This window comes from Falco naumanni, chromosome 4 (assembly GCF_017639655.2).
Source record: "Falco naumanni isolate bFalNau1 chromosome 4, bFalNau1.pat, whole genome shotgun sequence".
NCBI lineage: Eukaryota > Metazoa > Chordata > Aves > Falconiformes > Falconidae > Falco > Falco naumanni.
Genome location: NC_054057.1, coordinates 6,266,452 through 6,292,000, shown reverse-complemented (window position 1 = coordinate 6,292,000; position 25,549 = coordinate 6,266,452). Strand labels below are relative to the sequence as shown.

Here is a 25,549-nt window from a genome sequence, read left to right as displayed (position 1 = left end):
TCTCTGTTCCATTTTTCATCTGTGCTAGGATTGCAAGAGTTACACAACATAAACTCATAGACTTCTTTTAGAAGTTTCATCTTGTAAAACACTATGCATAAAATGAATTGCTTTATCAAGATTTGCACAAGTATCTGGGACAGTAGATTTATGGTTTCTGTAAATACGCAGTTATCACATTGATGGACACAAATGCAAATAGAGCCCACCACAGAACTGACTAAATTAGATACAAGTGAGCTGGCTAAATAGTCCTTATTGCCCACCAGTTTAATGCTTTCAGTCTGTAACACTTCTATAGAGAGGTTTATTAGCCCCTGTGCAGAGATTCTGTAGCCTCTGAGATAGCATCTTTGTGGCTGTACAGTGTAGCAGAGCATGCTTCTCGACAAACCAACTTGTGCAGACTTGACTCAGGAGCTTTGGTATTGTTCCCTCTTTAAGAACATGAACACATTTATAAGACCAACCAGAATGCCTACTCACAGCATATATCAAAGTTGTTATACTGTATTTTCACAATTTTTGAAAATATAGGAAAACGTAGCGCTTACATCTAAATTGTAAAGCATGTCATTTTCAAGAAGTACACTCAAAGCTATATTAATTTTCTTTTTGGCAATCAGCAGAAAATACTAAGTTTTTAAAAAGTCAGGTAAAACCATTGAAATGTATTGTTTATGTAATGACATGGCAGCATAACCAGAAATTAATTATTTGTCCAAAAAAAAAAAGACAAAGAAGCCACCAACTGGAAAAGATTCCAAAGCCAAGGAATCTAACACTCTTAGAAGAAGAGCTTAGTAAAATTCTTTTAGCAAGGTGGCCATCTCAAAGCTTTATGTAGTAGATCACATTACGTTCAATCCTTGGACTGCGTCAATAATAACAATGAGCAATGGGTTCAAATGGGGGGGAGGGGGGGGCCTGCACTGAAGTCCAGCTAATGAAATTCATGACTGAATACTAAAATTCATGACATAAACACTGAAAAATCTTTCTCTTAACACTACAGAAAATTATCTAGATAATTGTTTGCACAGCTAAGTAGAAAGAATTTTTGACAAATTATGTAACAGCAACTACAAAATGTTTCAATTAAATATATTCCTTTTCACAGGCACATGAATATACTTAGTTTTAACAGAAGATTTTTTTTCATTTTTAGTTACCTAACACTCCCAAGAAAAGTTATTACTTAATAAAAAAATCCCAGACAAATTCTAATACATAGAAGCACCAATTTTACTGACGGAACTAATCCAACCTGTAAACTTTACACACCTGTTTGAATTTTAAATGATTCATTTCATGAAATATTCATTAAATATAGAAATCATGTCACATTTTAATTTATAATTACAGCAAAGAAAAGAAAAATTTGAGATCATTTCTATACCTGTTTAAAGCTGTGTTTGTATTCCTTGCAAGCAGTTTCAACTGTAAACTTTGTACTAAATATGTTACAAAGTTTTGCACCATAGCCATTGCGCCCACCTGAAAAAACAACATATAGTAAGTTATTACAGCAGAACCATATTTATGGTATACAGAGAGTATGCCAATAAAGCAAAATGTTCCTATGTAAGACAAAAGTTGGGCCACATGTCAACGGCTGTCAAAGGATGCCGCAGATGGAGTTTCACACTACCTCCAATCTGGTGCAACTGCTTCTGCCTCAAAATGAGCAGTTTGCTCCTCCCCGCAATGCAAGAATGCTCCCATTGCTTCCCATATGTTGATATATCAGTTGCTTGCTGAAAAGCGAGTGACTTAAAAACCCTGATCCAACTGAAAACTATGTCACGATCGGATCCACATAACCGCAACCACGCATCATAATATGGGCAAAATATACAAGGTAGGACAGAACAAAACTAGCTTTCATTCGTGATTTACATTAGGGTTACTTCACATTTAGAATAATGAATCATACCATAATTTATTAGATTTATTTTTCCCTTCATTTCAAGGGCACAAATGTTTAAATGCTTACATATGTTATAATTAATATATGAAAACATGTTGTTTGTTACTGAATAATGAGTATTGACATTAAAGATGTAAAGGTAAAGTTCTCTATAAACACTGGTGTTAAAAAAGGAGTAAGATTTTTTTCTTTCAGTAATTTTACTCTAACAAAGAGCTATAGCAATGGTGACTAATCATCTGATATGAAACAGAACAGAAAGAGAAAAAGAAGAGAAAGCATACTGAAAGGCAAACAATGGCTTAATCAAACAAAACCAAGTATGTTAAATAGTCTTGCCTGTAACTTTTTTCTCATCATCATCATAGTTGCTGGATGTTAGTAGCTGGCCAAAGATTAAAGCAGGTACATATACTTTTTCTACTTTGTGTTCCACAACTGGTATACCCTTTCCATTATTCCATATGCTGATAATGTTTGATTCCCTATAAAATAGTGAAGACATTAAGCCAATGAATGTAATCTTGAAAACAGACTCCTGCATACATTTTACTGTTTAAATAACTACATAAAATACAATAAAAGACCATATTCCTACTACGTTTATTCACAACTATCAATTTCTATTACAAAAAAACACTTCACTGTGCTTATTAGATGTCCTAGAAGGAGTATAATTGTCGATATGACAGTATTTCATATCATAAAAATAACCCCCAAAAATCTGTTCAAAGAGCTTTCACTATCAGCATGATCTGCAACAGCATCCTGAAGTTTACTGACAGAATTATGCTTGAGTCAGAGATGTAGCTTGTTAAGTTTCACTGAAGTCCACCCAGACACAGCCAAGTTATCATCTGTTTAAAACTGTTACTTTCCAGTTACGATGAACAGTAACTTATTTTATGCATCAATGCCAAAATCCATCAACATCTGGCATCATTAATACTTGTAGCTCTCACACAGAATTTTCATTTTGGAGTTTTAGAGAGTTCAAAACCATGACAGGTCAGGCAGATTTACACTACATTCCCCTCTCACTCCATGATAAAAGCAATTTTCTCTACAGAAACTGATAACGCACTGGAAACTTGCAGAAAAATTACTTCTCAGCATGTTTATCCTAAAGATTAGGTGTGAAAATTAGGTGTCTAAAACAGTCAGTATTCAGTTAAATGCCACTGAAACGGTAATGCTAAAGGAACCCAATCAACATCTATTTAACTATGGTGGTACTTATTAGGAAACATCTTCTCATATTCAATTTTGAAAAACAGTGGTAACGACATATTTACAATCTGCAGTTTCAATGTGATACAGCTAATCCAAACGTAATCTTATCCTAATGCTACAGGAGTTAACATAGAAGTTCAAGAGATGCAGAATCATGTTACTAAACCTCAAGGTTGGTATTTATGAGTAACCTGGCTGGTTATAGTTATGTACTGCCAAGCTTTCATCTAATCATGAATGTTATAACCTTCTGTCTTAAGTTTCATTCAATCAAACATTAGTGAGTGGTTTGGGAGAGCAAATTATTATAAATTTAGAATGATGGTACTTACTAATAACCACTTTTAATTCACCTTTTCATCTTAAAATATGAAATATTTTTAGATTAATGGAAGTAATTCAAAAAATACTATTTTGTTTTAAAAAAATCCAATTTCATTTAGTAAAATCATTTGTACAAATGTGAACTACAATAGCACTGGTAGGGAAAATAAATGAAAACATGCTTCTACTTACGGATCAATGGATATTTTAATACAAGTCATATTCTTGTCCCTCTGCTTATTGTCAGCAGCATTTACTATGAAACAAAGCAGCACAAATTAACACTTTTTAGGAGCAATAATTAATTACTTGATTGGTAAAACTGATTGTATACATATTCCACCACAAGATACAATGGTCAGGTATTTCTTAATCTGGCATCTCTGTGTATATTCTTTATCATATTACTGAAGTCTATAAATATGACCAAGTATCTGCAAAAATGTATTTTTCAGCCTTCCTACAACTACTATTTCTAGCAGTCAGACTATCTTAGAAATAAATATAGAAGTGTATTTTGTGAGCCTGTTCTCGTAACTATCCTTAACATACTGAGCATTTTATTCTTCCCTTGCTGTACTTATGTTAAAAACTCTAGAAAACTGTATGTATCAGATCATCTTACACATCCTTTTGCCACTGAAAACTAATCTTGAAAAAGTCACATCCATTAAGGGTGTTTTGACTGCAGGAGAAGTTATCTCTAAAGAGCCTGTGAGACTTATTACAGTTCTAGGTTAGTTCGTAAAAAGTTTACGCAGTTTAGGATCAGAAGAATGATAACAGGAAATTAGCATTTGATCAGAATTTAATTAAACTGCACTCCAATGTATATTAACTACAAACAACAGAAATCAGAAATGTCACTATTAGCCACCTAACCATGAAAACACATTACAATCATTTTCAGCATCTGTCTTATCACCTATAAGATAGATCAAACTAAAACCCCAAAACACCAAGGGACAGTATCTTAATAGATTATAAGGATCTCAATGTAAGATAAAACATTTCAAGGTGCTTTTGCTAAAATCATTAAGTGCAGTTTCATTCAAAAGCATGCACAGCTACAATGTCCTGTTTTGGTAGTGTTGTTACGCTGACCCCTAGATCTCAAACCACAGTCTGTGGAGAACTTACTAGTGCTACATAAAGAAGCAACAGGCCACACAATACTAGGGGAACAATATAATAATGATCTCCCTTTTGAATGGGACAAGATGGAAGCGGACTCCCTCCTGTGAAAAGGCTGTAAATTTCATCTCTGAGGCAGCACTCAAAAAAGAAGTGATGAAAGATTTTCATTCCCGTATTACTAAAATTGAACGAGTAAAAAATAAAAATAAAAAAAATTGTTCCCTTCCACCTGACAAAGATACAGTCTTCATTGCCTCTAAAACAGCAATGCTGTAAAGCACAGATTTAGAGATGTGGAGAAGTTCTGAACTCAGTGAAGGTCATGACAAGATTTCCATTGACCTCAGCAGACCATAAATTAATTTATGATGTAAACCCAAACAATCTTTACGACATAACTTCATAAGACATGATTAGCCCAAGATTACATGCCAATTAACCCAAAATATCAGTTCAGCAGACAGCACACTATTCAGATGCTGAACATCTCTGCTGCTGGTGAGCCTTCAGTGTGGGCCTGTCAGCAAGAAAGTATCATAAACTAGTAAGTCACAGCGACTCAGGCACTTTAGAATTTTCTAGAATTCATTTGTTTGTACCTCAGTCACCATGTTTTTTAAATGGAAGTATGATACTTCTTCATTTTCAGATTGTCTGAAGTCTAGAAATGATCCATGTAAGAAACACCATCACCACCACTATCATTCTGTACAGAAGGAGGTAGTTTTAATGATTCACAAAATGATGATCTAAGTTAACACTTGGACAACTTCCAGTTGTCTTCTTTCAAAAGAATATCTTCCTTCAAATGTTACTTGAAACTGTGGTGCTTACCAACTTTGCAGATTAAAAGTCTTGTAACAATATTGATCACGAAGAATGATCTAGTTTGGACATTCAGTAACAAATATTTACACTTTCTTAAAAGCTCAACTGAAAACTCTTCCCTCTTTAAACTGTTCTATAATGCTGGGATGCACTAAAATGTTAATGCAGTGCAGTTCAATGGGACTCTAAGTCTGTGATTTAAACTTGGATACTAATTAATGTGCTTTGAGAGCACTCAGAAAAGCGTTCTCCATAATGCTAAACTTGGATACTAATTAATGTGCTTTGAGAGCACTCAGAAAAGTGTACTCTATAATGCTAAAGCAATATTACCATTAAAAATACTTACCGAGGATTTCATCAAAGATCTTGTACAAGCCTGGAACAAAGGTAACTTCTCTGCAATTCATTCCTACATCTTCATCATAAACCCACATTAACTACATGTAAAAAAAAACAATAATAAAATTTACTGTCTTGGTAAACCAGTCTATGATTCTCTAATATCTATTTATTTCAGGAACTTTACTTTTCCAATCTGATTGTTGCTGTTATATGAGACAAAAGTAGAAGCAGAAGTTTGGCAAAAATTACAACTGTACCCACAAAGACTTCCATAATGAAAATCCACTATTTTCTGCTTGGTGGAGAACTTCAACAGTATAGACAGCAAAGTTGGAAGCAATTTGCAACTTCACAAAAACGGCTGAAAAAAGTGCCAGCATGTGGCTTAAATTCTCTGTTCTCTACCTAAACAAACAGACCAAAGCATTTTTGGACCTAGAGCAAATGCTACTTACAAATATGTATATATATTTGCATGCACATAGGCATGTTTGCAAACACACATACCTCTGTTTACACATATAAGTGTGTGTTTATATTTTGACTGAAATTCAACATTTTCTGTGTGTTTTCTTTCCAGTGAATCAAGCACTGCTTTAAAGTCTTCTCTTGACCCCTTCCTACACATGCATACATAAACACGATCACAGTTTTTAGCATGATGATTCAGAACATTCAGAAAAGTAGAGACATACCTATTTATTAACCAGAACAGTAATTTCCTCTTTAAAACACTGTTAAAACTTTAAATTTAGTGACACATACCTGAGTCAATGGTTCAACTGACCCAATGTAGGTATCTGGACGGAGCAGGATGTGCTCAAGCTGAGTCTTTTTCTGATAAACTCTCTCAACAGACATCTTCTTTGAAGTGTCATTTTTATTAATGCTTTCTGAGTCTTCCTTTTTTGAAGCATTGATCTGATTATCAAATAATGTCTAAAAAAAAAAGATTCCAACAATCAACTTCATTCACTCAATCTGTCACACTCTAGATATAAACAAAACCTGACAGAGATTTAAATGAAATCAAAACTTGACATATAATTTAAATGTTGTTTTCAGATGTATTAAGATCAAACTAGCTTCTCAATAGAAAAAAATTCAACAGATTATACAACAGTCTCTTAACAAATTGTAACACATTCGAACTTTAGTGATTTACTAAGCATGATAAACCAAAATAAGGGAACAACAATATATTACCAAAGAGCCACTTCCTCAGGTTAAGTATTTGTATCAATCATTTTGTGCTTAAGCATTTGAAACCACTGAACACCGTTCTGAATAATCACAGTAAAACTACTTTTCTATATTTGACTTCAGACGTTCATTCAGTACTGCAACGCTTCTCCTATGGCTTCTCAATTGTTATAGTTCACATTCTCTAACTGAAGTAATTAAACTTGATACAATCCCAGTTTAGAATGTTTCATGATGAAATAAGCCAAGGACAGTAAAAAAGGAGAACCACAGATTAATGTTGGAATTGAAACAGAATTCCAGCCTAATGTGGCTGGAAATGGTGCAAAATGCCTCAACTGGAAGAAGAAGCAGTGTTACAGAAAACTAATGCACCTTTGGGGGAAGGATAGAAAGATTTGGTACATTTTTCAGCAAATTTTTCCTGATAAATACCTCCTTTCCACTGAACTAAACCCAACAAAAGGAAAATTTAAAACCTCTCCGAGCAACCAAATGTAGAAAGTCCCATTCTGAGATAATAAGAGCATATCTACCAAGAGACTAGGCATGGCATTTTACAGTATACGTTTTAACCTGTAAATTGGAATTATCTTAAAAATACCAATCAAACATAATTTGAACTCACATGGTATACTTGCCTGGCTAACAGACATAACAGAAAAAAATTCTGTCACCACCTGCCTAATACCTGAAATGGTCTCTTCCTCTTACAGGGGGTTTACCAACTTTGAGGCAGGTGTTACATGACCAGACAAATAATGAGGACAAAACCCACTTGACACTCAGGTAAATATTTTACTCCCATTTAGCTGTTCCCGGTAAATCTCCGTATAAAATAAATACAGGCTAAACTCCCACCCTGGATTAACCAGTCACCATGTAACTTTCTCAGCCAGAAAAAAGCATCAGCAGTTCTCTCTCCATCTAGCCTTCGTTGCAGCCTTGGACAGCAGTGAAAGCAAAGGGTAGGAAAGCATATAAGCACAGGAACAAGGAGCAAAGAATAATAAATTCACCCAAACAACTTCAGCAGATTCAGAAAGGCCAAACATAACCTACAGCATACAACTGAAGGATAATTCTCCCTGTATTATTCCAATTTTTCTTCTCCAGTTTTTACTATTTAAGCTTTGATGCTTCCCGGCTCCCACCCACCCACCCCCTGCCAGCAGGCACAGGAATAAAGCATTACATTCTATTCAGAACAAAGGAAATTACCTTTCTCTTCCAGATTTAGAGATCACATTTTTCTACTTTATTTATGGAAATGCTACGAAACATGTACTTCAAGAACCTTTGAGACAAGCAGACCATGTGCACCACTGATGTAAACAGCCGTTTGGCCATGAGTAAACCTGAACAGACAAGATGAGAATCAAGTATTCTCTACTACCCAGTCCTGTAACTGACAGCACCCAGAATAAGAGGGGGGAAAGAACCCAGGGGACCCCACAATCTGCACCACGATTACATGCAACAGAGAGCACTAGCTCTCACGAGTTTTATTCTGAAGCACATCACATCTCCCACCAAACAGGGAAGCTGCAGCATGTATTGTGAGATTAAAGTGTTTTAGTATCCAACTTAATTTAGCCTCCACAGTGTCATTTGGTCTTAAAGTGTGACAACCTCACCACCATCACCCTAAAAACATTAGCCATAGACCTGCTAAGCAAGCAGAAAAGAAAAAGGACTTTGCAAATAGATAGATTAAACTGATATACAGAACAAGAGGAATGAGAATTGTTACTAGAGAAGCACTGCCAATAGTTGCAATGTAAATTTTATTTCATTTCATTGGAGATGTCCAGGCTTCCAATGAGTTTCACTGTATGTGTATATATATATTTATATATGTATCTTTCTAACCTCACAGGCTTCACTTTATGATCATCCTTGACACCATACCTCATCAGTCACCCTTAGCTCACTTACAGATTCCATAGTTCTGTTAGCACTGCTTTACTATGTTCACTTGTTCTAATGGGACCAGTGATTAGCAGGAAAAGAAAATAATACTTCTCAGATTAAGTAGGTGTTGAAAGAAGGGAAGAGAGGAAATGCAATCCACACAGAAAGCAGGAGAATTACAGGTGTAAAGACCACCAGAATCTTCTTCAAACAGAACTATTCAATTTGCTCCTATTCTTAGGCTCCAAGAGGTTTTATCAGTTGTCACGTACATCAGTACTGTGTTCTTATGATTGTTCTGAGACAGTTCTCTAAAATGCCTCTACTTGTATGCATGACAACCCAGGAACACGTTAACATGGAATGAGAACTCAAATCTTAGGAAAATTGCGGCCTGAATTTATTAGGCTATCTCCAACAGCTCTACTTGTGCCACAACACGTTTGCAAGAGTCAGTAGGTTAGAAAAAGCCCATTTCATCATGACTGAATGACTACCTCTAAATTGTGAAAAATCACTACAGAAAAGAATTATTGGGAAGGGATTCCTACAAGCCATTGCCTTCAATACAACACTAGGAAATGTGTTTCGGTTTTCCAGTGGAAGTCTTCCTGACAGCTTGAAGGAGTTTATAATTTCCACCTTATCAGTAAGAAGCGTTTGGAGTATCAAAACTGTATCTTCTGTTGAGATGCTACTGACAGATTGTCATCGCTGACAGCGAATAAGAGGTCACAATTAGACAAACTTTGATGCCCAACAAGAGCTAATCCTGCAGAAGTGTCACTTCTTGGGGAGTAGTGAGTTTGCTTTAACCCAGCAATAGTAAAGAACTTCTGTTACCCTACTCTCTGTGACAGCTATGTCTATCTTTCATAAAACACATTATCATGTTCCAATTAGTGTGTTAAGAGGGGAGGAACCAAACAAAGAAAGGGTCTGCATAACACTTTTTCTTCCTGGTCAGTGATTATTACAAAAAAAAAAAAAGAAACAAAGAAAAAGGAGAAGAGTAGTCTTAAAGAACTTTAATTCTATAGTTTTTACTAAGACATCACAAACACCTTTTCAGTATGATCTACTTAAACATTTAAATTTTATTGTCACTGAGCAGGACAGATTTTATTTGTACAGTCCTCCATTATTATTATAATCCTACAATAAACTCATATTATAAACACTTAAAAATTTAACACACTACTGAAACACAAGCATAAAAACAAAAGCCAGAAAGCATTCAATACACAACGTAATATTATTATGCAGGCATGCAAGCGTCAGAAGTCCGCTGAACTGCAGTTTTCCAGCCTCTTGGGATGTGCTGGACTCAAACAGAAGACCAAGCCGAATCCCTGTATCTCCATCTTGAAGGACATTTTTAGATTTCAAGTGATGTTTAGAACTCATTCCAAAAGAGAGAAATTCTTCATCACCAAATCCATGACATATCTACGGATACAAATATCCAACAGTCTTCCCATTACTTTTTCCTTGATAACTTAACAAATATATTTTTTAAAAGTGCTTTCATCTGCTGAGTTTCTACTGAAAATTCAAGTAAATATACCAGGAAAGCTCCCCCACCCCCCTCTTTTTTTAACTGAGTAAGCACTGAACTGCAGTGTTAAACTGACAGTCTCTTCTGTATATTTTGCAATTGTCTCAATAATGCCTTTTGTATTCTGTCTTGTACAAAATACCTTCAGTGTTAAAGCTCCAATAACACTTTTCAAAACAGCACCAGCTGTTGTTGTTGCACGAGAAAACCCCTAAAGAGAATTAACAAAGTGTCACAAAGGGCTTAAGTCTTCTGCTTCACAGTAAGTCTGATTTTTGTTTGGTAACAGGTTACCCAATTTTCAGGGTCTGTTTTGCAAACTTCATGTTGCCAATTTTCAATATTATTTTTTTTTAGACACCCTTTGACTTTCCCCACATTCTGGTGACATTCAAGACTTTATAGATTCCCAATAGTCTTTCATGCTTCCTAACCCTCCAGACTGATGACAAATACACACATCCACATACATGTATAAGCCAACAAGATGACCATCCCTAAGTAGTTTGGAATGTTGTAACCTGTTGCACTGTGCATTCTTCTTTATAGATACCCAGTTACACTTCATACCGAGCTCTCAGATACGGCTAGCATTTTCAACACTTAGCACACACAGCATAGTGGTAACTGTATGGAAAAACATACTGATTCTCAGTTAACAGCTGCTGCTGCTCAGTTTACTGTATCAAGACTATAGTGTGTGCTAACATAACTATATTTCATTATGGGAAGTACTTTCTCCAGTATAACTGCAGAGTTTCTCTTTTAGAGATGTTTTTGCTGTATATTTGCCTAGTACTGTGTGAAAGCTATAGCCGTTCTTCCCTTTTGCGATCTCAGGAGTCAGAACCCAAGTAGCCTTTATTAGATTACAGTTTGGCAACAAGACTTTTACTGTCTGCCTTCAGCCTAAGAACTCATATACTTGGGTTTGGCATCTTCTTTCTTCACATTTTGCTTTTTTTAATTCCTACAGTCTCATCCGTTGACATTTCTGCATATAACTGAGCATGCATGACATCCATACTAAGTCAGAGATTTTTATTACCTTTTTTGATGAAAACTGGGTCATGTCACCTCCTTTGCATTTCAAAATCATGTTGAGTCACCATGCTGAGTTTGGTTACTTACGCTGCAAATAGCTGCACTTAATACAGCTAAATCTTAATACACATTTGATCTGGACAGTTTGGCAACCCCAGAGAACTACTCCTATCTAAATAGACAGTAAAATGTAAAACAACAGCAAAGAACTTAGGTTTCATCCTCAGTTTCAGTGTTGCCATAACTGGAATATACAACTTTGGTTTGACTCCTTACTTTATGTGGAAGCTTCACTTTTAAGTAGCTGAATCTCACACTGTCACAAGAAGTTGAAAACCCTGAAAACAACTTTAATATCTCTCCCCACTTACACAGACTTAATCCTATACTGACCACTGTTGTCATCTTCTCAACACTGTAAACTATATCCAAACAACAACAAAAGACCCCCAAATACCCATTTTTCTTTAGCCTGCCCATTCTTTCTTCCCCATGTTAGGTGGCAAAAATGGGCTCATTTTCTAGACTGGCAAAGCATAAATGAACAGAGACATTAGTATGTCAACAAGAAGTTACCTTCACTTGGTCTTTGTCTTTTCTGCCTTAACCTTCTAAAACTACTACATGCAACAATTTTTCTCTTGAAAGGCAAATGCAGCCCTGGGACATAAGAATTTAGAAAAGCACATGCTATGTGTCCTACATTCCCTTAAATAAAGTGTAGGATAAGCACATTTAGTGGGACAAGACAGTAAATACTGAGTGTAATTAAGCTGTAAAACCTAGGGAGGTTAATTAAGTACTGAAATTCAGGGAATGTGGTAGATTTTCTACCAGTTACAGTTCAAAACAAAACTATCTCTTCTGAGAAAGATATGCTATATCACAAAGGAATTTACAGGTGCAATATGAAAGTTTCTAGGCAATTTTATGGATAACTTTACTATAGCGTGATGTTAAATATTGCATCGTAACAGCCTCTTCTTGACTTCAAAAATTAGATAACGAATACATTGTTACCTAAACATTTTGCAATTCTTCCAAAGAAAACTCTGGCTGAGAATACCTCCCACCACGAAAACAAAACTGGAGGGAGTTTCAAAATAAACCACACTCCTGCTGTGTTTAACAAATGGTTTGGCCCTCCTGCCAAGATGAAAACACACAAAAGTAACAATTCCCTGTTACCACAGCAAGTTTCCATAGACCACTGCATACCATTAGCAGCAAGAACTAAATCTCTCTCTCATATCCTCCCCAAAGCTGATGATCATAGGAAAGAGTTCCCAGTAAACTCACCCAGAGCTAGTCTCACTCCAGTGAGACCAACAAGCTTATTAATTTTAAATTTCTAAATTTTTTATCTCCTGGTTTGGAGAACTTGCTCTGGACTCTGAAAACATCGCATTCCATAAAGTTTTGTTATGATGATTCAGTTATAGAATGGTTTGAAGATGGTCAGATCTCCCCGTTATAGAAAAACAAAACAGTTAATTGCTGCCAAAAGGGAAACATTCCTCCTTTCTTTCCTGTTCCCCTGCTTCTTTGCTCCATATAGTGAAATCAAACCAACCTCACAATAAGCCAGTTCAAAGAACAAATGGAACTTCCCCCTATTTTTCATCAACTAGAAGCAGTTAGTTGTTTACTAGCTTATTTTTCTGAACAAGCTTGCTAGAGAATCAGACAAGTAGTGGTGCAACGAAAAGAGCAGAAATACACAGCTAGGAGGATAAGGTTAAAAATACCCATATTCTTCAGCAGATATCATTAGATTGATTAGTTGCACCATAAAATTACATGCTTAGCATTACATCACTTCATCTTCCTATTAAATAGCTAAACAAAAAATCATTCTTATTTTAGGATATTTATGCACAACACAGTAGCACACTAGACTTACATGAAAATGTATGGATTTGCTTTCTGCTCCACAAGACTTTTCAAAAGTGAACACCACCACTTTTGTACAAATATTACATACACTATAATTATTTCTGACCAGAAAATTATGCGTATTGTTTTAAATATAAAATTACTTACACTTATATTAAGTTACTACAGCAATAGCTCCGCTTTATCTGGCATAAGTTTTGACACAATCAGCAGTACATTCAGATCCTGATCTTTACCAATTTCTTTAAAAGCAAATGTCTAACATTTGCCCATGCATGGTGACAATTTAACTGAATTTTACTGTTACATTTTTAAGGGTCTGAAATTTTTTAGTTGTCTATCCACTAATAAGTTCTATTCCAATACTATAATTTTGATATTGTTTACCCAGTATCAAAAAGTACATCTATGAATGCTTTGGTAACAAATTAAGTCTTTTAAGAATCTGTTTTTCCAGCTAACACTGAGAGACAAGGAAGGGGTGAGTGGGTGTAGGGGGTAAGACTCTCACAGAAAAGGAATCTATCCATGTTAAAATTTAAGACAATGTAAGACAGTTTTCCTACAGAGTAACAGTAATCCTTTGAAGTGGTTTGGTCACTGAATGACCATATGTTTGGTCCACTGTTTCATCAATCAGCTCATACACAAGCCCTCAACTTCTTGATTTCTTGGCTAGTGAAGGGGTACTGACATCAGAACTTTATGTTATCAGCATCTGGCAGCACCTCTTTATAACTCAGTGTTGCCTATACCCTTGCCCTTTTTAATGCTTAACTGTATCACCAGTTTGAATGCTGTGAAAGTATGCTAGGCTCTCAGCACATTTACATTTCCCAGTTGAAAAGATTACTTTGAAAGGGAACAACACAACCCAAGAGATCCCTCTGATGAGCAAAATCTCTGAAATCCATTCAGGCTTTTTGTGAAATATCACATCCCAAGAACAGCACTGTGATGATCTTTCCTTCCAGATCCTATGGGTTCTACAGCCAAGCTAACCCATATTATACCACAAGATAATTTTACTCTGCTGAACTATCTTCGTATTAATAAGTGACCTGTAGAAAATAACTGCAGAAAAAGTTTCAGACATGAGTAAGACAACATTCAAGATATTCATACTGCAAGAGAATACATCGAGCAGGAAAGTCAAACAGGGTAGTTTTTCAGCTCATGTTAACTGGCATAGTAACACAGTAACAGGAGTCAAGTTGCAATGAGCTGGAAGAAGTGACTGAATCCACTTGAAGATTTTATTCTGCACAACACCCAAAGCCCAGTCTTTTCTAATCAGCTTCAGAATTACTAGCTACATTACAGCAGTGGTAGAGGAGAGCCCAAACATTAAAGGTTGCTTCCTACTGAAGAGTGCCATTGGATAAGTAATTCTCCACTGTACAACAGAATCACATTTTTGAACATTTATGAATGTAACAGCTATCAGTATATTAGGATGGGTATATCTTTATGTGATTTGCATGTCTACCTTGCGCTGAAATACTAAGCTAACTTGACAGTAAGCTTTGAGGGTTTTGTACTTCTAACATGCAACCTAAAAAAGAACACAGTATGATTAGTAGTAACCATTAAGGGTCTGCTCCCTAGAATCTTCAACAGAAAAGCAACAGCATCTTCTTCACTTAACACAAGATACCATGGAAGTCAATGACATTTTTTTCTTTTTAAAAACTGTCCCAAACATCAAACTCTAGAAGTTTATGAATGACCGCACTGCTTCCTCTCAGCTTACCACAGTTTGCTCCACAATAACAGATACATCTGCTTTCTTATTATTTGAAGTGCCTATGCTAACACAGCCACATTTTCTGTGTTTTATATTTTCAAAATCTGTTCTTTTCTGCCACGTTAAATATGAATCCAGTGCTCTTTAAAAAAAGTAGCTTGAGTTAATCATTCATTTCCTATTATGCAACATCTACTGCTCCTCTGGAGATTTTACAAATCTTGAAATGTTTTAAATGTTGCACAAATACATTACATATTCTAGTCTCAATCCTGTAGTGAACTCTATAAGAAAGGAACACAGGTTTGGTGTTCCAGACATTGAGAGCAATTCAGGGGGAGGAAAACAGAGGCAGCAACAAGTTGAAAAAGCCTGAGCACTGTTCCAGAACTGCCCCTTCCTTAGCCACTCATCCTCCCACAACATTCCTACAGAAGTTACTATGAAAAACCTTTCAGGATTGGTCACTAAGTGCTGAAGTGATCTTGAAGACCATCAAAATTCTACCCTTTAATTTGCAGTTTAAGAATTGCATCCTGGCAGGCAGAAGAATTCACCCCTCCATAAAAAGTACCATATACAAAAATCACAAAATAATTTCAAATATATTTTGAGATTAATTTTTACATTGTTCAGTGTTTTCATCATCTTTCTGTTACCTGACATGTCTATCACTCAACTGGCAAAGAAGAAAGTCTACATAGCATATTCTGAAAGATTTAATTAGCATCAGGGAAAACAGGTTAACATGATACAATTCCGGGTTTGCTTTCTCTAAAGTATCTGCACCACCTCCCTCCTCCACCAGCAAACCCAGGTAAGGAACTTCCCATCCTCAGCTGATTTCTTACGTGCTTACACAGATTCTTATTTGTGAGTTTAAGAAAAATCTTCTCCCAGGTCTGCTTAATAGCACAATAGAGTAACTGCCTCACTTCTAGCAATTGCTCTTCTCCAAGCAACTTGCCTCCGTTTTACTCCAAGATTGTGACATCATACTTCAAAGTTTTCATGACAATATTGTAATACAACGGTGGTGGAAAAGACTAAGTTAGGATCACTAAGTAGCATATGATGAAAAACACTACCTCAGCCAACAGAGCTCTGTGTTGATGCATGGGAGCAACCACAAATGGCTGCGTGCACTACAACTCTCTCTATCAGCTGCTCTAAGTTGGTGTTATTTTTCTCCAGACATCTTGCCACTCTTCTATCTTTATACCATGGTGCACAACCAGCAAGGGAATAAACACAAGGTTGAAATTTTCATACACTACTACACTATCTTCTCTATAAAGTCAAAATACCTTAGAGCTACCAGAGATTCGACAGCTGCTTTCCAATATCGCCAGTGAGGCTCACAGCACCTTTCTCACAGGTAAAGATGCTCTGCTTAGGGGATGATCCCAGAATTCTAACTGCCCTTATAGAAAAATTACATATCAAGTTATCTGGTTGCAAGAGCTTCACCTGCCCACCCACCCCCAGCTTTTTGATTTATAAATAAATACTTTTCTTTTTTATCTTAGCTCCTGTGATTTTGTCATGACAAGACAATATTGTTCCTTCTCTCTCCTTGAGGATTCCTTCGCATATTGAGAAAGCTGGTGTGTGATTTTTTGCCACCTCATTAATGCAGACATTTGTTCAGTTTTTCATACACCTGTTCTTCCCTCAACTGTTCAATGTCTTAAAGAATGAACAGGAAGCCTCAGCCTAACCAGGCGCGCTCATTCACACACACAAAAAAAAAAAAAAAAGAAAAAAAAAAGAGAGAAATCATTACCACTTCAAAACACACAGCTTTCACAAGAAGAGGACTGTTTATCTCAAGTGCAATCCTACCTCACAAATCAGGAAAGCAGTACCTACACACAATAGATTAAGCTATTTAATCCTCTTGTACACCTATTTTTTTTCTTCCTTTAAGGTAGTTTTTTAAAATATGTATAGCCAAGGAAAATATAGATCTGATGTTTAGTTCTGAACCTTTCAAAAATTCTAACTCAAGCAACCTTTACACTAACTTTGCTAAAGCCCTTTTTTCTTACTCACTAAAAAACCAGAATTGCTTAGATGTGTATAATGTAACAAATACACAGATTCATAATTTTTTAAAAATAAAAAATTAAAGCAGTACATTAAGTGGCAAATTGTTTTTATATGTAAATTGTAATTGCATTAAGACACAGACAGCATTTTAAAATAGCTTTATTAAATGAAATCAGGTGAGCTGATATCATAGAAAGTTTAACACACACTTCAAAACATAAAAGGACAGAATTCATAAGAGTAAAAGCAAATGCAATCACACTGAACTTTTAAAACTAGCAGATCCTCACTTACCAGGGAGGGGAAGAATCTTTCCCTGCTTTTCACATCAACCTTTTGAGTACTCACTACTGAACTACCTGAAGAAAATGGCAAGGAAATTTTTTTACGAAAAATTACTAAGAGCTGAAGAACACTTCTCCTGTGTTTACAAGAACAAACATTTGGCATGTTTAATCTTGTTATCTTCATTGGTTTCTAGAACTTAAATTATACTTTAAATTTTAGTATTTATTTTCGAAGTTCTAGAAAAACATTTTACATGTCTTGACTTATTAGTCAGTTTATATTTGGGATATTAGCATTAAAATACATTCTTCCAAAATACCTGGGTTTCACTACATGTACTTGATTTGAGAGGACACCTCTAGGTCTCCAAGCACACAATTTTCAAAACAGGCTTCTCCACACTATTATCCACATTTAGAACTACATATTTTTGCTCAATCTGCTTTTGAAAACTTTCAAAACCACTACTTAGCGCAGAATAATACTTTCCTTGTGGGTGACTTGCAAGAAATGTACTATTTTAATCGAGGAAAATTAGAGTTTCTTGTACCAGTTTTCATTTCCAAGTTCTCTCTATGTGACCTATAATACATACAAACCCCACTCTAAGGGATGGAATCACTCATATCCATCAGCTATGAATCACATGTGCTGCTTTTTATTAATTGAAATATAAACATGCATTTGAAGACTGCTTTTGGACATAGGCACATGAGATCATTTGCAGGCAAGGTAAAAATCTACTTCTGGAAAATAAATTCTATGAAAATTATTACATTTAAATTATAATCTTTTTCAAACCTAAACTGCCTAGCTTCGACTACATATATGCTTGTTTAGTTGGAAAGCTCACTTTATCTGTCCAAATAAAGTAATTCCTTACTCTTTAATACATCACAGGTAGCTTGGAAGTTAAATGTATACACACACAGATCTAGACAGATAGAACAGAGTACACATGCTTGAATGTACACCTACCACACCAAGCACCATAATAACCCATGTATTTTTTCAATCAGTTCTACTCCCTCCCCCAAGACATACATTCCTTGCAAGAGTTTATCACAATTTACCTCCCCGCTCCTATGCATTCAGCATACAATCACCTGCAGTAGAACAAGTTTTCCTCCCAGCTCAGAATACACAGGGTGAAGATGCATGTTATTAAGCTGCAGGACTGGCTCAGTTGCAGTCAAAGCAGTAGCCCTGATCTTGTTCCATCACCAAGCCTGTACCTGATACCATCTCTATCACTTCTTTCACCCTGCATTATTCAGCGCTCTCACAAGGACAGGACTGGACCAGTAAGATGACTACGAAAGTATTTCACTGGGTGTTGGTGTGGAGGGTAGAGGATAAGAGGTAACAACTTTCTTTTGGCAGTTAAGCCATAACATCTAAGGAATACCACTTCAGAACTATTGTGTCTGACTCACCAAAAATTGAGCCACAAACATTTCCCTCTAGTGCTAGAATATTCAGGAGAGTAATCACATCTCTTTGCAACACTGCTTCCTTAAGGGCACCAACATCAGAAACTCAACAAGAGCAAGAGGGAATGCCACTTCCCCTCAACTGCTGACATACTACATAACTCACAGCCTACAAAATGTTTAATAAAAGTAAACAGCAACACACTGGGACACCTACTTCAGGTATGACCTCCCTCCTATTGTATAAAAAAAAAAGGGGGGGGGGGAGGCGGGGAGCATGGAGCACATAGGGCACAAAACCACTCCCAGCTCCCGGGTCAAGGTAATAGCAAAAGAAAAGATAAATGCTTATAAAAGGCACGCGAGGAACACTGAAACATGACTTGGCAACAACATTAAAACTTTTTTTTTCCTCCCCTGCACAGACACCACAATATAGCAGAGGAAAGATAAGGCAGCAACTAACAACGTATGTCACAACTGTTACATACAACAACCGTGTTCCAGGCCTAGCTTCAGCCAGCAACGAAACAGAAGGCCTAAACCAGATAAAGATGTGGAAACAACAGACCCAAGCTAAAGATCAGAACTAGCTTTCCAAGTGATTCAGCAGTAGGAACAACCACCTACTCCTGCTTTTGAAATTAGTAAAGTGGTAATTAACAGTAATAAAAAGAATGAAGAACTATTTACATTTGGATCACCTCTAGGACAGTATGCTTATTTCTAAAAAGTGAACATTGGATTAGGATTTGATCATACTACTAGTCATTTGCTTAACTGTCAGTACTTTAGGCAGGCAGAATCCTGCCAGCTTATAGAAATAGATTCATGATAGAGCAGTAACACACTACGACTCTTGGGCACCCTGTCATATCCAGACACTCTTCCTCCAAGCACTATACTGGCAGAGGAACAGAACTCCTGTCTTGCTCCTGCCCAAAAGCCCCTGCTCCCAAATCAAAGTAGTAGTTGGGGCTCAGTATACAGTGGGCAGATCCTTGGTACAGTAGAGACCCACTTCAGATTTCAGATGAAAAAACCCTACCCATAAATTTAGAAACCACCATATGTAGAATCCATAACAAAAGAATTGTGGCACATCACTGGAAATTATCATCAGACATTATTCAAAAGAAAGACCTGTTTGAATCCTTTTCAAAAAAAAATTGAAAGCCAAGTCAAACAAAGCTATCCAGCTATCCTTTTATCACAGTTGAGAGTATTTGTTTTCAAATGAAACAGTAAAAGACAGACAAGGTCCCTTTAACAGAAGGATTGGACTGGGGGACTATTTGTTGGGGTGGAGGGGGTGTGTGTGCCTGTGCTTGTTTCATTTTGTTTTCTGTTGAGCCTACTGTCCTATCTTCTCTATTACATATATATTCTTTTTGTCTACAAAACATGACAACAGTAAGTTAAAAGATATTTTTGAGGCAAACCTTGAAACTGAAGTGCTAATAGCTGAATTTTGATTATTTGAAAGGTTGTCATCTTTTCACTTACCAATATACAACTACAGTATTTATTCAAAGCAAGTATGAACCTGTATAAGCCAAATATATACATTATTTCCATCTACTAATATACATTTTCTCCATTCTGCTCCATTCAAAGAGCACACAGATCTGATATTTTTTCTTAAAAAAGTCATATTAACACTCAGCATATATTCATGTCAAGCTAGCATTTCCTAGAACTGAAACCTATCCCCTTTCACAATGGGCAGGAAAAGGGAAGTGGTGATCAAAGTATTAAATTATTATCAGGAGTCTCCATTTCCATTTATTAGACTTGTATAGCCCTTAGGGTTGAGGAGAAAGCCCTGAAATCATTGACAGAAGTAAATCATTAAGTACTGCTTGCATGAAACTCTTCCATAGCTCTCTGGGCATTACCATTGTATCAGAACCACCACACTTCACAGTGTTAACTTGCTGTGACTTCACTTCCACTATAAAAGGCACTTTAAAAAAAAAAATAATTAAGTATATTACATTTGCTGTAGTCCCTACACACACAGAAAGGCTGAAAATAAGAATTACTTCTTTTGTTCGAAGTAAGTTTTTCCAGCATTAGAAAAATGCCATTACATTTCACCAATGAAGACTCCTCTAGTTACAAATCCAGGCTTTTGTAACTAACAATACAACTTCATACTTCTATGAGTGACCCTTGGAAATCATCTGCCAAAATTAATTAATATCAATCTGTTGGTCAAAACTGCAAGTTGATAAAAAATAATAAATCAACAACCAGACAAAAAACCCACTCCTCAAAAACTATTGCATTTGATAAATCAGAGGTTATCTTGGTTTATTTTCAGTTATATAATGCTAAACAATTTTCCCAACAAACATTTTAACTGTGCCTACTTACCAGCTAACCATTGCTAGTTACATTCCTTTAAGTTCTGTTACAGGTAGTTGAAAACACAGGTGACTTGCTGTTTGTTTCCACAAACACTTAATACATCTGGCTTTTAAAACTGAATGTAGGTACCACCTGATGCATCTATGATGTCCTCATTAAGAAACTCACTCCAAAAGCAGGTATCACCTGATGCTTGTATGTCGTCCTCATTTAGAAACTCACTCTAAGGTAAATTCTCTATCACAGGAAGTACCCTTCCTTTTTCACAACTGCATTTAATTATTTCCTAGTTAGCTGAACAGATGAACAAGGATGTTGTTTAAATCACAACCAAAGCTGAATTTATACATAAAACTCTTTACTGAAACATGAGCACCAGGTTATGTATATAGAGTTAGGTAGTTTGAAACATAAATTAACATCCCACTAAGTTTTAAATGTTCCCTCATCTTTAGAGCTACCCTTACTTCGGTTGCCCTTCAATTGTTTAACTCATGGTCTTATTAAGAAACCACTAACAATACTAAATACGTTACTAAGGAAGCAAGCATCCTAGTGGTTTCAGCACACTAGTAAAAAGTCTAAAAAAGTCAAGGTCGTTTCAAGACAACTTACAAGCAAATAGCAAGTAGTTGCACATCCAGCAGATATATGGTGAGCCAATTAAAACAGGACGGCTGAAACTATTACTGTCCCTAGCACTGTACGACTCATTTCAAAGCCAGGATATGGTATCTACTCATGAACCACCACCTGAACTGAATTTTTTTCAGCCTGGCACACCAAACCAATCACTAGCCACTGCCACATCAATATTGCCTTTTTGTATGCCAGTGTTCTACAACTGGCATTGAACAGGTTTGGCTTTAGGAACTGGCTCAGAAGTCCTATCTTCACCATTTAAAATGCACGCGACAGAGAAACAACCACCTACTGTTTTCTGAAAAAAAAAAGCAAACACAGTTTTAACTAAAATCTAATTATTTCCCTACAACTACTCTAAGTTAACAAAAACACTTTAATTTTTACTGCTTTTAGAGAAGGAGAAGTTTGATTACTTCCAGTTGTAGGAAACTGTTGACTCACCATAATTTCATCCCCATTACATTTAAGAACACGTTTCATTAAAAATGCCTACTCGGTGATTTTCACACTTCATTCTCCAGTTTTCTATATGAGCTGTAAAACTTTGAATTACTTGGTCCAACCCAGCCAGTAAAAAAACAATTCTGAAGAGCTATCCAAAGACCACAGTTGATAAAGATCACGTAGTATTGGAGGAAGGAAAGAAGAATAATTTCAGCTTCTCCACTTAGGCTGTTCCCATACCTAAACAGTCTAATTTCAAGTGGCACACCTTGAAACTTGCTCATTTTTATATACCTTTCTATGCTGCCAGCTTCTTAAAATAAAGATGCAAATTACCAACATAAAATGCAGTAATTAGAGCCACAGAAATAGCCCACAATCAGAATACACAGAATTTGTTCACCCTAATAACGCTATTCACGTTCTTTTCCAACGGCTCAAAGACGTAGAAAGACAACGTAAGAACAACTTTGCTACTATGCTCTTTAACAAGACTTCTTAAAAGTTCCCAACTCTGTAAAGTATATGCATCTGATTAAAAATGTGGCTACCTCACCATCTATATATCAAGATATACTGTCTCGTGCTTAAACATTAAATAAGCTACCCTCTTTCGAACCCTACACTGAGCAAGAGAAAGGCAGGGAAGTTATTGATTGGCTGAACCAGACCCCTTCAGGTCATCTTTGCTCCTCCTTCCTCAGTTCTTACCAAAACCAGAGAGCATCCACTATTAGTACAGGCGAGGAGAGCATCCCTCTGCACTACTGAGTCAGGGATAATACTCTCAAAGGGCTTTAAAACGGATTTTTAAAAAGGATTCACGAGTTCTACAGTCAGTTATCACCTGCACCCTCGCAACTGTTACTACTTCGGACCATTCCATTAAATCAGTAAAGAAACCCCTTCTTGGCTCTGTTACAGAGTTACAACTTTTGGAAGATAATGTTTCATTCCAGATACAAAGTAGCAACATGCTGCTCCAGCCCCCTGAATGTCCCTGAAAGCCTCCTTGTCGCCCATCTACCAACTTCAGATACTGCCTTTCCAGACAGTTGCAAGAGAAGCTGGGATTAACACATAGTCCCTTTGGCAGCCTGCGACGACTTTGCTCCAGCATCAACAGGCAGTAACTCCGACTTCTACGGGACGGCAGACAGCCCGCCCGCCTGTCATAGGAGGGCAGCGACTTCCAGCCAGCCCTGCTGCTCCCCCCAGAGCAGGAGGCTCCTTCCTACCTGTCTGCCCGCAGACCAACCTTCTCCCTCCCGTTCCGAGCGCCCTGCCGAGCCCCTCACGGCCGCAAGCTCCCCTCCTGCAACGCCCACCCCAAACGGAGCCCGGAGCGTCCGTCCTCCCCCTCTGCCTCCGCTCCCTGCGCCCCGGACCCCTCCACCGAGCGGCTCCGCGGCGCATCCATCCCCTTCCACGCCAGCCGTCAGCTTCTTCCTCGTTTAAAGCCAGCCCGCGCCCCCTCCACGCATACACACAAGGGACGCAAAAAGCCAATATTAATATTATAAAATAATATGAGAAAAGCAGAGCCCGCAAACAACAAAACACAAACGCACAACTTACCACCCAAGTCAGTCCCCCGCTGCCGCCGCCGCCACCGCCGCCGCCTCCTCCAGACTTTGCCATTTTCTGCCCGTTTCTCCGCAGCCGAGGCGAGGGCGCAAGGAGGCAACCGAGAGGGCCGGCGCCGACACCGACACCGAGCCGCGCCGCGCGCCCGCCCTTCGCGCTTCGCCCCGGCCCCTCAGGTGCCGCGCGGGCCTGGGCGCCCCCGCAGCCCCTCGCCCGCCTTCACGCACGCACCGGCACTCCCGCCCGAGGGCTCCCCACCCGCTTCGGCCCGGCTCCTAGTTCATGCCAGGGAGCGCAGCCGAAGCGAAGGAAAACAATCCGCCGGAGCGGGCGAGGAAAGCGACAGAGCGGCGGAGCCGCGCCGCGGAAGGAAGGGCAGCCGAGGGCCGCGCCGCCCGCACAAAAGCGCCCTTCCGCCGGCCGCGCTCCAACCCGAGGCCGGGAGGCAGCGGGCGGGCCCAGCCGGGCCTGCGGCTCTCGCTAGTTTAAAGGGACTGCCGGTCCCTGTACCTCACGGCGGCGGCGGCAACAACAGCCGTCGCTATCGCCGCCGTAGCGCTGCCTCCCGCCGTCGCCTCCTCTTCTTCCTCCTCCTTCTCTTCTTCTTCCTCCTCCTCTTCTTCTTCTCCCCCTCCTCCTGCCCCTCACCCCCGGGACCTCCCCCCCGCAGCCACAAAGGCCCGGAAAATAGATTAATAATAAAATCTGCCCCTCGTCCCCTCCCCCGCCCGCGCCTTCCCTCTCCGCGCGCGCGCGCACCCGCACGCGAGCGCCCGCGCAGCCTCCGCCCCCCCTCCCCTCACGCACGCACACACGCACGCACGCACACGCCGGTCGCCGACACCCGGAGCCGGCCCGGCCCTCCTTCTCCTCCTCTTTCCGCCCCGTCCCCGGTGCCCGGTGCCGCTCCCCCGCCTCCTGCCCACCCCCCCGCGCCGCTCCCGCCGGGACCCCGCGCTCAGACAATAACTGCGCTGCCCCCGTCCGGCATCCGCGTCGCGGCCGCCTTCGAGCGCAGCCGGGCCGGGCCGCCCTCCCCTCCCCCTGCGCCCCGCGCCGGCCCGCCAATCACGCACCGGAGGCGGGCGGGCGGCGAGGGGCGCCGGCCAATCGGCGCAAGGGAAGGAGCGGCTGCGGCCGCGTGAGACGTCACTGCGGGTGGCAACAAGGAGACAGCCGTGCCGCCGCGCGGGGGCGCTGCCGCGCGGGAGGGGGAGGGGCGGCGCGGGGCAGGGCGCCACGGCTGGGCCCGATCCGCCGCCGCAGCGCCCCGCCCGGGCCGGCCTGTCCCGCCGCCGGGAGGGACCGGCCTCGCCTCGCCGCCCGCGTCCTGGGCGGGCAGCGCCGGGCTCTGCCGCCCCCTCGCCGCAGTCCGTAAGGCGGGGGCGCGGCCATGCGGCCGGCGGGGGCCGGCGCTCGGCTGCCCCCCGCCGCCGGCTCCGTGAGCGACGCCGGCCGCCGATGCCACCTACCGCCGCGGGGCGCGGCGGCGCGGGCAGGTTACGGTCCCGGAGCCCCGGGCAGGGTGTGTTTATAAACCTGGCTGCAGGTGCACGGCACGAAGCACG

At 39.2% G+C, this 25,549-nt stretch overlaps 1 protein-coding gene across 4 annotated transcripts in view; it reads right to left on the bottom strand.

Annotated features, from left to right (window-relative positions):
- The window catches only part of TOP2B (DNA topoisomerase II beta), a 65,393-nt gene extending 40,768 nt beyond the window's left edge, over nucleotides 1-24,625 (bottom strand). For 2 of the 4 annotated variants that reach the window (XM_040593375.1, XM_040593376.1), the window contains exons 1-6: nucleotides 23,973-24,625; nucleotides 6,563-6,736; nucleotides 5,802-5,892; nucleotides 3,680-3,743; nucleotides 2,270-2,415; nucleotides 1,400-1,497 (exon numbers count right to left, since the gene is read on the bottom strand). In XM_040593375.1, the coding sequence (XP_040449309.1) occupies nucleotides 1,400-1,497; nucleotides 2,270-2,415; nucleotides 3,680-3,743; nucleotides 5,802-5,892; nucleotides 6,563-6,736; nucleotides 23,973-24,035 (636 nt within the window). In that variant the 5' untranslated portion in view covers nucleotides 24,036-24,625. The remainder of the gene's footprint in view (nucleotides 1-1,399; nucleotides 1,498-2,269; nucleotides 2,416-3,679; nucleotides 3,744-5,801; nucleotides 5,893-6,562; nucleotides 6,737-23,972) is intronic. The other 2 variants (XM_040593373.1, XM_040593374.1) reach the window with 1 other exon arrangement.
- Between the last annotated feature and the right edge of the window lie 924 nt (nucleotides 24,626-25,549).